We start from the raw sequence: 15,108 nt of genomic DNA, 5'->3' as shown, positions 1-15,108 counted from the left end.
TGAACATAGGAATGACATAAATCAAGACTGATTCTTTAGTAGGAGGAGCTGGCACTTAGATTAGGGAAGATCAGGGACATCTGCCGATATTGTCCCTGGGAGCACTGTGACCTGGTTTCTATCTGCTGGTTCTTAGCTCCTTGTAGATTTTCTTCCTACCTCTCCTACTTCCCCCAGTACATGTCATGTCTATTCTTTGTGAGACATAACAAATTTTGAAGGGAAGGTTCCTACCTAGAGGGTATTGTATTACCAAAGGGATAATGTCTCCATAAAATATGACATAATTGACAAACATTATAAGAGAAGTTAAAAGTACATATTGTGGGAGTGTAGAGATGAGGGCTTAAAGAATGACACCAATGAAATTAAGAAAACTGATCTTTGTGTCAACATCAAGAATTCTCCACCAAAAAGTTTATCTTGTGTCAGGATTCTGCAAGATTCAGGACACTTAAAAAATAAATGTGGGTTGGAGATCTATGGTTTTTCAGTACCTATAGCTCACAAGTCATTGTGTTATCTTTCAGATCTTATCTCGAGTTGATTGGCACTATTTATTTGTAGTGCTAGCTCATAATTCCTAGAATCACTCACTTATCCAGTTTGGGGAACAAATCAGGAGCTGACTGACCAAAGAAATTCCATCTACCTTTCCAACTCACCCTCATTTTTCCCTTACCCGGATGCATTTGGTAAGGTAGTTGAGGACAGTGGCCTTGAGTGTGAAGGCTTCTCCACGGACCACAGAGTAGGGCATTGTGAGCTCCACAAAGAAGGGCTGGAAGGCTCGGAGAGAGGCAGGAAGAGAGAGACCAAGTCCAGTGTCATTGGACAGGCAGAGGGCCCCTGCCTTCCACTCAGTGATGGTATCGGGGACTGTTACTCCTACTTCAGCCACACCCGATGAGCTGGGGAGGACGGCAAAGTGAGGAACAGAAAGTAAGCAGGTAAAATGTCTTTTTTTTCAAATGAGAATTCATATGGGTGAAGGGACTTTTAGGAATGAAATCCACTCAGGGATTCCTGTGCAAGGGTGCATGTGTGTACTAGATTATGTGCTGGGGACTGAGGTGGGAAACAGAAAGAGATTAAATGGCATAGATCTGTATCTTTCCCTTACCAGTATACGGCCACATCACATGTGTGTATTTTGAAAAGAAATATTTGAATGTGATTCAATTTGGTCCTTAAGATACCCTCATTATTGGACAATCCCATAAAGCGTGTTTAAGATTCATGATCCAACAAATAAACCATCATATTTATATAACCTGATTTGTTTATATGCTTATTCCAATCTCGTTTATGTAAGGCTTTCTGGATGGCATTAGGCAGCATAGAATTGGAATATTTTAGCTGCTCCATGTCTGTTTTCTGGCAGGAATAATTATTTTAGACTCATTCAGCTCTGAGAGACAATTATGCTAGCAAACTTACACAATAAGTGTGTTTTTCTTAGGTCTCTCATGAAAGGGTAAAGGGTTAAGACAATTATGTGAAACTTCCCAGAAAGATTATCTCAGAGTTGAAAACGCTGGAGGGGCCACATAGCCTCACCCATAGCAAATGGAGGAGAGAATGTCACTTACTCCACCACCGCCAACTCCCAGATCCAGGTCTCAGGAAAATAACTCCGCACCGTTTCAGAGACTGGTTGTGGACTTTGAATGTTATTTTCAGGCATTGCATTATATCTAGCAGATTGAGGAATATATAGACCCCCTACACCGGCTAAACCTATCAAAATAAGAGAAAATAATAATCTAGTTAGGGAAAAAGCATTCATTTATTTTATGGTGGATGTGTCTGTGAGACTTAGAGCAAATTTTCAGTTTTCCTAAGAATTGTAGAACTTTAGAAATAATTTCTTGAGTCCATGTTATTTGAGCAGAGAGGACTCTTTTTTTAAAGGTAGACATTCTATGTATCCTAGAGATAGCGTACTTTTATGTGACTGGAGGCTGGAAGAACAAGATTTCTTAAAGATAGTTTTTTGGTGTGTGGTAGAAATGGCAGGTTTTCAGAGAGTACTGTTTTCTGCATAGAAAAGCTGATCATAAAAGGTAAAGCTCTCTTTAGGCAACATGAGTGGTTGCTATATTGTAAATTGAATTACCAATGAAGTGAACAGAATTTAATAATGTCAATTCTGTATATTATACTGAAGCTTGGAAATTCATTGCTCTCTTGGTAACAAGGCTAGATCATTAGACTTTATTCTATTTATTTGATGGAAAGGAGAAATGAAGAATTCAAGACGCCAAAAGAGATATTTCCATGGAATAGCTCCGTGGCCGAGGCAAGGAAAATATTTATGAGAGGGAGAGGGTAGAGAACTAAAGCATAAAGGTTACTGGTTCATGTTGTGCCCCAAACCATGCTTATAAATTGAGTATCAATTAGGTTCTCCACTCAAGTATCCCCTCTTATATTTCAGAATCACCTTGTGAAAAAATATTAATAAGAGAAGGCATATTTCCAGGAACTTTCCCTGAATATTCCTCAACTGTTAAAAGCATCTATGGTAATTTCTTTAATAAATATCATAGTTTCTTCCCGTCAGGTCCTTATTCCTCATCTCCTTCATGTCAAATGGTAGCCATGTCTGTCGCTGACTTTGATTTCTCACTGATGCTCTATTATCTCTGTCTTTACTCTTCTTTTTAATTATAAGTATATAAGAGGATGATACATGCAAATGAACTATTTCCCATTTCACCCCTTGACTCTCCAACTTCTCCAGCTATTACAGTTAACAAACCATGGCAGGATGTGTCATTTTAACTTCGGTTATTGGATGACAGCTATTTCCTCCTTATTGTCTCTTATTCTCAATGTCAATTTGACTCTCTACCTATTCTTTTACAGTATCTATGTTAAATTTGAGTCTTCCTCATGGTACAATAATGAATTCCACTTTAAAGGTTTTCAAATTCATTTGCCAAGACAAAATCTTCCCCCCTCCCTCCTTTTCCCATCTGACTTCATTAAAATGGGTTGATCCCCGGACTAACCCACTTACCATCTGTTCCATTGCTGATGACATATGTTCAACTGGATGTTCTGTTCATGGCTTAAAAAGAAGCACCTAATCTAGCTCTGTAATAGTTGCATTCATTTTTGACCTTCTTTATTCCGAAGCAAAAAGTATAAAAGTTATTTTCTTCTACATTTAGTGTCTAGTGTGATCCTTCTGAGCAACGTTAGATCATGTTGCTCCTCTTCTGAAAGTCTCCCCATCTCACTCCCAGCAAAAAGTCAGATCCTTACAATGNTTTGACTCTCTACCTATTCTTTTACAGTATCTATGTTAAATTTGAGTCTTCCTCATGGTACAATAATGAATTCCACTTTAAAGGTTTTCAAATTCATTTGCCAAGACAAAATCTCCCCCCCCCCCTTTTCCCATCTGACTTCATTAAAATGGGTTGATCCCCGGACTTACACTTACCATCTGTTCCATTGCTGATGACATATGTTCAACTGGATGTTCTGTTCATGGCTTAAAAAGAAACACCTAATCTAGCTCTGTAATAGTTGCATTCATTTTTGACCTTCTTTATTCTGAAGCAAAAAGTATAAAAGTTGTTTTCTTCTACATTTAGTGTCTAGTGTGATCCTTCTGAGCAACGTTAGATCATGTTGCTCCTCTTCTGAAAGTCTCCCCATCTCACTCACAGCAAAAAGTCAGATCCTTACAATGATCTACAAGGCCCTACAAGATCTGACAGCAATTATTCCTCTGGTTTCTCTCTCCAAGTGTTCTCACTTTATTTACTCGGTTCCTCCTACACTGGCTTCCTCACACTTTTTATATTCCAGACAATCTCTTGCCTTATAGATTAGAGCCTTAGAGAGGCAGAATAGTGTGTTAGTTAAAAAAACATGGACCTGGAGTCAGACCACTTGATTGGAATCCCCATTCCTCCATGTGTTTACTGGCCGAATTACTTAATCTTTCTGGGTTCAGTTTTTCTGTTTCAAAAATGCTGATAACCACACAAAAAGACATGGTGATAGGTGAGGTGATGGAGTTCTACAGTTCTAGGTGATGTTAGCTAGTTCTACAGTGGTAGTTGTTTCACAACACGTATCAAATGGATACATTGTATACCTTGAACTTAAACAATAGTGTCAATATATGTCAATGGTATCTCAATGAAGCTGGAAAAAACAAAAAAGAAGAAAATGATGATAAAAATATACACTTACCTTAAAGGGTTGTTGTAAGAATTAAAAAATTCTATTATCTATCTTATCTATCTATCTATCTATCTATCTATATCTATCATCTACCTAGCTAATCTAATTTCTTAAAATATAACAAGCACTCTGCAGGTATTTTCTATTACTGGAGTTGCCTTTTATGGCTGCAGTATTCTGCTTCCAGGTAGTCATTTAGTTGGCTCTCTTTCTTCAAATCTTTGCTGAAATTTTATTCACTTGGTGAGACATTCAATGATCACCCTATTCTCTGTTTAAATGTTTTCCATAGAATCTATCACCTTCTAATAAACTGTATAATTTACTTGCTTATTTTATCTACATTCTCTTTGTGCCCATTAAAATATCATTTTCATACAACTGAAGATTTTTCTTCTCAATATTTGTTATATGTCCACAAACTAGGCCAGTAAGTATTCAATTAATATTTACTGAACACATGAATAATAATAATTTTCATATTCATACCTTAGTTTTTATCATTCCAAGTACTAGTGATTTCTATCATTGTCCAGCATAATTTTACTCCTTTTTAGATTCACCTTCCTTTTCCTTATTCTCTCTCTCTGTCTCTCTCACTAGCTCTCAGGTCCTAGGGACAGTATTAAAGTTATATTCTCCATATTTACTGTTCTTTGCAATCAAACACTTTTTTAAAAAGACTATTTATTTATTTATTTATTTTTAGAGGGGAAGGGAAGGAGAGAGGGAGAGAAATATCAATATATGGTTGCCTCTCATGTGTCCCCTGCTGAGAACTGGCCTGCAACCCAGGCATATGCCCTGACTGGGAATCAAACCTCAGTTGTTTGGTTGGTAGGCCTGAGCTCAATCCACTGAGCTATACCAGCCAGGGCTGCCATTAAACACTTTAAAGGTGCAAGATCACTTCCCAAACAGTCATGGGAATGGATTTATGTTCTTCAAATTATTTTCAAGAACTTTCATGACATATCCTATTTTTCTTGCCTTTTCCATTGCCTCATAGAACCAAGTCATTTATATATCTACTCATTTCAATCTCACTGTGTACTTATCATACATTTTAGAAGTTATTTTTTCTGAGTTATATTATATACCTAAAATTCTTTTCTTATCAACTTCCAGAAAATTTTTTTCCCCTTAAACTTTCATGGTATAAGCTCAAATTTCTTTATGTGTAACTTTCATGACTATTTTCTTTTCCTTAGTATCTCTTATCTATAAAACATCTCAGTTAACTGACAAAAATCATGTTTACCATTACTAAGAAACTGTTTGGAATTGGTTTTGCTGTTGAAGGTTATACTTGGTGACAACTGCCCAAGGTTTTTAAAAGTGAGTTAACAGCATTGTTTTCTTCATGATAGGATTGGTTTGTAGCTGGGTATTGACATCACATGATTAGTACAATAAACTTGATGTCAAGGAACATGGAAAACAGATTTTAGAGAGTTAAAATTTTTTATTTGTTTTTATACCTGGTATTTATTTTAGTGCATGTCTTAATTTTGAAGACATTTTGAAATGTCTTGCGGTGCCTTTAAATTGCTTCAACTTATTAATGAAGGATTTGAGGCTTAGAAGAAAGGCATTACACACCCACTTCACATATAGTACCTCTGATTCATAATCCCAAACTCAAAAGATATTAATATTTATTAACAGATTGACATCAAGAATATTTTAGGGAAAAGGATAACCAGAATTCCCTGAGAGAGGGATGAAAAAGTGTTGGCTGATGTGCTGCAAGTTTACCTGGAGATTGGACAAATGTGTCTAAGCAGCAATTGAAGGGCCTAGAAAAGGGCTTCTTCACTGATACTTTACTTTGGTGTTTTTTGGCCCTGGGTTATGAGATATTTCTGCCATGTTTACATTGTTTCTTTTCACCAGTGATGCTTTTTCTCCTCCTTTCTATTCTGTAAGGTAAAGCATTTCTATGAATGTCTTTTCTGATTTCATAATTAGAATTATTGCCTTTTCCTATTATAAACATGTTTTTCCTCCCTCATAGTGTATTAGAATCTTGTATTTCAGCTGATTCTGCGCCCTGAAATATCTTACTCATCTAAAACAAACAGACAGAAAAACTCTGATCAGTTCTGGCCATGTCATTTCCCAGCTAACTGATCTCAGCAAGAAGCATTGTAAGTATACATATCTCATGGTACTTTTTTTTGTTTTTACAAAGTACTATTGTTGTATGTGACACCTAATTAAAAGCAAATTTTTCTTTTTACCTCTATATGGCATAGGCTGTCCTGGATCTCCTGCAGCTACAAGGTGGAAAGGCATTGAACATGACTGTGGTTTTTGGACTCTAGAGTTGGTGAGCACCTTTAATCCCATGCCCTGTAAAAATGATAATTCAATAAATTTGTAAACTTGACTAGATGGCATGAAATATATTTTCCTTAGAATTTCTCTATGTAATTCCAATAGCCTTATTGTTATATTAGTTCCATGGACAAGAAATATAAAATGGTGATTATAGCACTTTATGCTTATTAAAATTGTGTAATTTATCACCTTTTAAAAATACCATAACTAAATATAACTAAAAATGTCTCAATGAAATGGCAGAGATTACATCTAGCCTTGGCTTTGACTTATTGTCAGGCTAAATAATTTAAAAAAATTATATATATGTATAAAGTTTTACTAACATTGAGACTCTCATAATAACTAGTAAGGATTTTACCTTTAGAAATCCATAGATATCTTCTTCAGTGTAAATTCCTTGACCAATGATATAAGAATAACCACAGCGTGCTGGTCCTTCTTCCTGCTCTTCCAGATTTTCAGGGAAATAAGTGAGGTCCTTCGTAGTGAGCAGATTATATACCTGTAGCAGTGGAGAGATTAAAGACAGAATTTTTTACCTGCTTTTGTTTCGAAAGGTCCAGTGAACTGAGAAAAACATGATAGTTGTCATCTCTTTTCTGAGTACCTTCATGTAGTTAGTACCTTAGAGAGGATAAAACATTTGTTTAGCTTAGTAGTGTGTTTTGTTCTAAAGATGTAAAACATACTTGGGAAAATACTTCCATTGAATAAAATCTTAAATCACCAAGATTAATGAACACTTCACTGTAAAGTTTAGAGGTAAAACTAGACCAGATATAGCAAGGAGACCTAGCTTGCTTCTGGGTTGGATGAATCGTTAATGTCCTGAGAAATTTAGGTAGGAATGGTTGGCATCTGTTAAGCTTCTAATTCTATTTAGCTTTATTCTTGGATAGAAGAATCACATAGGTACATAAGTGACTACATATCATCTCTATTCAGTAGAACAGGATGACAAATGGAAGAAGCCTAGTTATTTATTCCTTCTAGAGTTAAGACTGAGTTCTAATCAAAGAACTTCCAACATTTGCTTGACTGGATCTCAGAATTGTTGTGGATCAGTAACTCCTGTGTGCCTCTTGTTTTCCCACTCTTATAAACAGGAGTGTTCTTTAACAGATGATTGGATAAAAAAGATGTGGGGCATATATGCTATGGAATGTTACTCAGCCATATAAAATCATAAAATGTTGCCATATGTGACAACATGGATGGATCTTGAGAGTATTATACTAAGTGACGTAAGTCAAGTGGAAAAAGACAAGGACTGTACAATTTCACTCATATGTTGATATAAAACAAATAGCAACAAACGAAGAAACAAAAACCATACAAACAAACAAAAAACTAGACACACAGATACAGAAAACAGAATGGGAGTTACCAGAGGGGAAGGAAGGTGGGGGGACAATAAAGAGGATAAAGGAGGTCAATTACAAGGTGACCAAAGGAGAATAAACTTTGGATGGGGTGTACCAAACAGAGTATACAGATCTCATATTTTAAAGTTGTGCTTCTGAAATTTATATAATGTTATTAGCTAATGTTATATCAGTAAATTTAATTAAAAAATAGAAAAAAAACATTCTAGGAGTGCCAGTATGCCACATTTACCATTGTATGTTGGGTGGGGGTGGTGGTAAATAACTTTTGTATACTTTTGTTAAGGTCTTTATAGCTAGAGAAACGGTACTAGAGGATCTACAGGCAAGGAGCACCACATGTACCTAGACTCAAGTTAAAGAATGAGGTCCTGTCTTTGAGCTGTTGCTATTTTGAAATGAGCCTTTTAGAAATTTGGGGCAGAAAAGTGAGCATAGGGTTTACATGTGGCAGGGTCATGAATCACTGGAAGTCAGAGGGTAGACTGTGCAGACAAGACAGCCTTCCAAATAGCCCCCAATAATCTCTGCCTTCTGGTATTTCCTCCCATAATAAGTGGGGTTGACATCTATAACTAGTAAGATTTTTGTAGAAATGATGTTATATGAATTCCAAGGCTAGCTCACAAAAGATGCTTTAACTTCTCTCTTCTAGTCACTTGTTTTGAAGAAAATCACCTGTTATGTTATGAGGACATTCAGGCAGCCCTGTGGAGAAGTCTGTTTAGTGAGGAACTGAGGCTTCCTGACAGCTGTAGGAGAAACACATTTTAGTAGTAGATTTTCCGACCTCAGTCAAGTCTTCAGATAACTAACGCCCTGGCCAACATGCTGACTGCAGTCTCATGAGAGATCACCAGCCAGGGCCACTGAGGTATGTCACTTCTGGATTCCTAATCCACAGAAACTTCTTGTGGTAACAAATGTTTATTGGTTTGAACCAATAATTTTGGGGGGAAGTTGTTATGCATCAGTAGACAGCTAACACAAACCTCCTTCAAACTTCTTTATCAATCTTTGTTCCTGAGTAGAAGAGTCAAACCGGTACATAAATGAGCATGCCCTATCTCTATTAGCCGAACCAATGTTTTCCAGGTTATCTTCCAAACAAGCAAGCTTAAAGATTTTTCCAGCTCCAGGAGCCCAAATATTCCATTTTGTTCATGATTCCTTCCCACTTCTGTAACACTCAAAGCTTCATGATGCAACTGGAACAACTATTAAACTTATGTTTACCCCACTAAACAGAATAGTGTAGACATGAAATATTTAGCAGCAGACCAAATTCCCTCAATAGAAGCTGAAAAACCAGCTTAGAATAGACTACCATAAATAGGGAATGTAAAAAACAAGGCATGTCTCCAAAGAAGTCACCCAGAGAGAAAACTCCCTTGTTTCAGGTTAGCTTCCTGACGCCATCTTCTAAGTGAAATAGAGAAATATGGTCATTGTCTTCTGTGTAGAAATTATTATGCTATGAGGAGATATTTTGACCTATTAATAAAATATTTATTAAGGTTGCGGAGAATTTTGGTAAAAACCTTCCATTCTGAAGAATATTAATTTTGATTATTAAAAACAGGATTGTGATCCTTGGTAAAGCAATCTCACAGATTTTTTTAGGTGAACACAAAGGTTCTTTTTTTTAAAAAAGATTTTATTTATTTATTTTTAGAGAGAGGAGAAAAGAAAAAGACAGAGAGTGAGAAAAACATTGATGTGAAAGAGAAACATTGACCAGCTGCCTCTCACATGGCCCCAACTGAGGACGTGGCTTGCAAGCCAGGCCTGTGCCCTCACCAGGAATTGAACAATCAACTTTTTGGTTAGCAGGCTCATGCTCAGTCTACTGAGCCACACCAGGCAGCACTAAAATTTAATACAACCAAAGTTTGAGAAGTAGAAACTATAGCACACTTAAAAGAACTGCAATATTACTGATTTATCTTCCAACACTGATAATTAACAATACCTCCCAAACAAGAAAGTTAATTGTTGCTTTCAAATATTGATGCATGAGGCAATGAAAGTTATAAAATTTTCCAGTGATAACCTTTTGACAATGATATACTCCTAATAACATACCATTTTACTTGAATTATATTGAAAAATTTCAAAATATAAGGAACCTAGTTCTAAATAGGTTAGAAAAGGAGTCTCTGAATTTTCCCATTTTGCTGATAGGTTTCCCTTCAAAAACCCCATGTTTGAGAAGGGATCAGCCAATGAACATAAATGCATGATACATAGACACAAACAACAGTGTGGTGCTGGCCACACTGTTGCCAGGAAAGGGGAGTGGGGGCTTGGTGGTGGTAACAAAAGGGGGCATGGGGACATTTGTAATAGTGTCAACAATAAAAATAGTTAAAAATATTTTCTCCCAATGCCAATTATTAACCAATACTTCACCTTTTATTTTTCTGAGCTATATATAACCTTATATTATATATTCTTTTTATTATAGTCTCTCTAAAGTCACTGCTCTACAAGGACAAGGATGTGATATGTTTACTGCTATTTTCTTAGTTCCTATAGTGGACCTAGTAGATAGTGTGCTTACAATGGTGGTAATGATGGCAATAAAAACAGTGAATTAGCGTGACACTCCAAATATCACCAATATGAATCATATAATTCTAGAAAGAAACAGAGACTTAAAATTTTAGTCCTTGAATCGTTGTTTCTGACAAAGTTGTGATAGATAGGTCATGTTTTTTTAATTGAAAATAACTTGTGAGTCACTTATCACCACTTTTACAGATCCCAAGAACTCTAGAAACATACATTGTTAGAACCATTGAAAGTTCCATGAATGAGGACTTCCGCCAGGATGGAGGTGTAGGTTGGAAACACTGTGCCTTCTCCCACAACCAAGTTTGAATACAAAAAAGGTTTGGAGAACAAAGACGCAGCCAAAGAACAGAAAATTGAACTATATGGAAGTCCGACAACAACGAACCGTTCAACCGGACCAGTAGGAGGGGCAGAGCCAGCAGCAGAGCGGGGACAGGCAAGAAGACCACCGACCCCAGGCGCCCAGGCAACTCCGTGTCGTGCTGACCCAGTGAGGGTTCGGGGCGGCGGGCTGACTGAGGTCACACATTCATGCGCAGCGGGACAGCCTGCCTGGCCCTCAGTGGCGGCAGGAGGCAGCAGAGGGGGCCCGCCATTGCTTTCCTTTGGCCCTGCCCTGCATACATTTGTCACAACCCAGCGACTGAGTAGTCCAGCCCTGGTGAACACCTAGGGCTCTGCTCCTCATACATTACAGGCACGAACAGTCCAAAATATGGCTCAAGAAGAACTCAAAGCCCCAGAGCCGATAACTCTAAGCAACCAGGAAATGGCAAACCTCTGAGATGCACAATTCAAGACACTGGTGATCAGGATGCTCACACAAATGGTTGATTTTAGCTACAAATTAGAGGAACATATGAAGGCTAAACTAATTGAAATGAAGGGAAATGCACAGGAAACCAATAGTGATGGAAAGGAAACTGGGACTCAAATCAATGGAATGGACCAGAAGGAAGAACAAAACATCCCACCAGAAAGGAATGAAGAAATGAGAATTCAAAAAAATGAGGAGAGGCTTAGGAACCTCCAGGACATCTTTAAACGTTCCAACATCCGGATTATAGGGGTACCAGAAGGGGGAAAGAAACAGCCACGAGTGGAAAACTTATTTGAACAAATAATAAAGGAGAACTTCCCCAGTCTGGCAAAGGAAATAGACTTCCAGGAAATCCAGGAAGCTCAGAGAGTCCCAAAGAAGTTGGACCCAAGAAGGAACACACCAAGGCACATCATAATTACATTAGCCAAGACTAAAATGAAGGAGAGAATCCTAGAAGCAGCAAGGGATAAGGGGACAGTCACCTACAAAGGAGTACCCATCAGACTGTCAGCGGATTTCTCAAAAGAGACCTTACAGGCAAGAAGGGGCTGGAAAGAAGTATTCCAAGTCATGAAATCCAAAGACCTACAGCCAAGATTGCTTTATCCAGCAAAACTTTCATTTAGAATGGAAGGACAGATAAAGTGCTTCTCAGATAAGGTCAAGTTCAAGGAGTTCATCATCACCAAGCCCTTATTATATGAAATGCTAAAGGGACTTATATAAGAAAAAGAAGATGAAAAATATGAACAGTGAAAGGACAGCAAACTCACAGTTATTAACAACCACACCTAAAACAAAAGCAAACCAAGAGGACAGCTAGATCAGGAGTGGAACCATAGAAATGAAGAACACATGGAGGGTTAGCAACAGGGGAGTGGGAGGGGGAGAAGGGGGGAGAAGATACAGAAAATAAGTAGCATAGATGGTAGGTAAAAAATAGATAGGGGGGAGGGCAAGAATTAGTAGGGGAAATATAGAATCTAAAGAACTTGAGACACGTGGTCATAAACTAAAGGGGGGGAATGGTAGGGGAGGGGATGTGCAGGATGGAGGGGAATGAAGGGGGTAGTAGAACAACTGTAATGGTATAATCAGTAATATATATATATATGAAGAAAGTTCCATGACTCACGCTCATATTATTAATTTTATAAGTCTTAATTGCTCCATTGATCAAAAGTGATTTTATTTTAGCAACCTATTCATTCATTTTCTGACCTACATAAGCGGTGGATCTTAACAAAATTTAGCTTTCATTAAGATTATTATACAGCATGAATAATTGGGGTTTAGACTGGATTCCTTATAGAAATAGAAGTTCTGGCATGGAAGAGATTAAAGTTTGTAGGCAATTTCAGAATGACATCTCGGTATGTCACTTACTTCTGGGTAAGCTTACACAAGTCTCTCAACTGTTACAAACCTCTGTTTTTACATCATAAAATGCAGAAGTTACTTATTCTGGGATGTTGGAAAGACTACATGAGAAAATGTGTGAGAGAGCTTGAGAAATCATAAAAAAACTAGACAAATGGTAAACATTTTAATTATATTCTTGTATTTTACTCTCAACAGGGCCTTCTTCTCGCTCTGAGCCCCTCATGTGGCCCTTTCTAAGCCCCGAGGCTGGGGGCACTCACCGAGGCCGGGGACAGCTCTGCCTCCGGCTTCATGAGTAGCACGCTGTGGTCCACCGCGCGAAGGGCACAGAGGGACTGAGGGGAAGCTGCGACGCGCAGGTGGGCGCGCGAGGCAGGAAGGCTTTGTGCTGGGCTGAAGCTCAAATCCACCTGTGAGACATAAAGTAAAAGTCATCCAGTGCTTTTATTTGTGTGATCCTGCAGAAACCCACATTTTTGGAGTCATCCTAACACTCAGCTTTAAATGACTATGTTTGGGAGTCAGTCAGGAAGCAACCTCTTTCCTCATCTTTCCTTTGCTGCTGAAAAGCTGTGTTGTCCTAAGGGGACCATGGATGATCGTTAGGGAAAGGTAACTTGTTTGAATTTTAGAAATCCATTTTTATCTCTAATGCATGATAAAGCATTTGTATTCTTCGGGTTTTTGAGACTTGTGAGTCATAGCATCTTACATACCTCACACAATTGAATCAATGGAGCAGAGCACCATGGACACAAAAGGAAATTATGTTTTATGTTGAAGGAATTTTGTGTAATTAAAAATTATTGTTAGCTGACTAGAGATGTGGTTGTGCCATTAACTTGCTGAGAAACTTTGGACAACTGATTTTACTTTTCTGCATTCATTTCTTTTCCCTCTGAGGCGAAATAGGTGGTGCCTATAGTACTATTTATTTATTATGTCTTATGTTAAAGACACTCACCTTGTTGTTTAGACAGTTTTCAATCTCAAAACGCTCTGAATCTCCAATAACTTCTCCATTTGGTAAAACGGTAAAGATGAACAATCGTGCAATGGGAGCAATGTCGGACTCCACAGGGAAGGACAAGGAAAAACTGCCTTTTGTGGGGCATGGAGAGAATGACACAATGTGGTCATAGGTCAGGATGCTATTAGTAGGTCTTGTCCAATTTAGAACTATGCTTATGCATTCAAAGGCTTAATCTCTTTAATGCCATTCTAGTTAATTGGTAAAATTAATAGGCTAATGTCTCCCTTCACAAGTTCAATTGTAGAATGAGTTAAAGTTCCCTCCACTCATGATTTTCTTTATCTGATTTTATAACCAATTGATACTTAAACCAATACCTAAACCAACTTAAATCTGAATAACTGAACATTATTCTGCTGATATATATATATAATTTCCTTTATGTCCTCTTAGTATAAAGAGATAATGGAAGTGATTTCCTCATTTGTGAACTTTCACTGAGATATAAGGGTGGGTGTGTTGGGAGGGAAATGGGGACACTGATTGGGAGGTACCCACCATCTTCTGGCTCTACAGGCAGTACGTGTGTTCCTGATCTGATAATGCCCCCCTTAGCCATGATCTGAAAAGAAAAATTGTCAAAAAAACAAACAAACAAATTCAACAAAACCTTTTCTTGGGCCTGACAGTTTTCAGCTTTATTCCCCACACAACCTATTTTTGATTGTTGAGTCTTTATTGGAGAGAATCAACTGCGTAAAAATCAAAGAATCAGGGAAACACGGATGAGAAACAAGATGGTAGTGCCCAAGTAATTTTTATATTACTAGCCCCATTCGCCACTTTTGCCTACTGATAAACTTCAAATACATTCCATGGCTTTAATCTTACCAGGTAATAGAAAGTGAGCTCCTTCAGTTCCCCAATGGCTGCTCCTCTTAGTATGTAGTGTGCCTTGATAGTCTGTGTTTGGCCACAGGGCAGGATACTATCCACAGGCTCCACCTGAACATAGCTTCCACTTAAGGAATAAACTTGACGAGCAATGTGAAAAGCTGTCTGGTGCTCTTCTCGTAGAAATGCATAGCTAATACACATGTCAGGTTTCTCATGGTAGGCCTGATTAAAAACAGAAGAATGACGAATTAATATTGTCTTGAAGTTCTTCATGTTAGCCTCCCACCAAAAGGAATAGTTAAAATTTTGTGTCTTCTACTCTAAAATATACGGTGCATCTTCCTTGGCCCTGTTGACCACCCGCTAAACATATTGTCAACCTCTAAATTTGCACAGATTAAAAAAATTTTCTACAATGTATCTCCTTTAACCTGATTCTTCCAGCTCATCACTCGTCTGACTCTCCTGTAGCTCAGAGCCGGAGGAAAAATAATGCCCCAATTAGAAAGATAAAATCT

At 37.8% G+C, this 15,108-nt stretch overlaps 1 protein-coding gene across 1 annotated transcript in view; it reads right to left on the bottom strand.

Annotated features, from left to right (window-relative positions):
- Positions 1-15,108, bottom strand: part of LOC119002135 (pregnancy zone protein-like) — a 44,896-nt gene that overhangs the window by 16,227 nt on the left and 13,561 nt on the right. Inside the window, exons 12-19 of the mRNA XM_037067803.1 lie at positions 14,585-14,812; positions 14,252-14,315; positions 13,685-13,821; positions 12,981-13,130; positions 6,911-7,054; positions 6,450-6,561; positions 1,593-1,740; positions 683-911 (exon numbers count right to left, since the gene is read on the bottom strand). Coding sequence (XP_036923698.1) covers positions 683-911; positions 1,593-1,740; positions 6,450-6,561; positions 6,911-7,054; positions 12,981-13,130; positions 13,685-13,821; positions 14,252-14,315; positions 14,585-14,812 — 1,212 coding nt within the window. The remainder of the gene's footprint in view (positions 1-682; positions 912-1,592; positions 1,741-6,449; positions 6,562-6,910; positions 7,055-12,980; positions 13,131-13,684; positions 13,822-14,251; positions 14,316-14,584; positions 14,813-15,108) is intronic.

This window comes from Sturnira hondurensis, unplaced genomic scaffold (genome assembly GCF_014824575.4).
Source record: "Sturnira hondurensis isolate 20B ecotype Veracruz unplaced genomic scaffold, ASM1482457v3 Scaffold0017436, whole genome shotgun sequence".
NCBI lineage: Eukaryota > Metazoa > Chordata > Mammalia > Chiroptera > Phyllostomidae > Sturnira > Sturnira hondurensis.
This window is presented reverse-complemented; position numbering and strand designations above follow the sequence as displayed.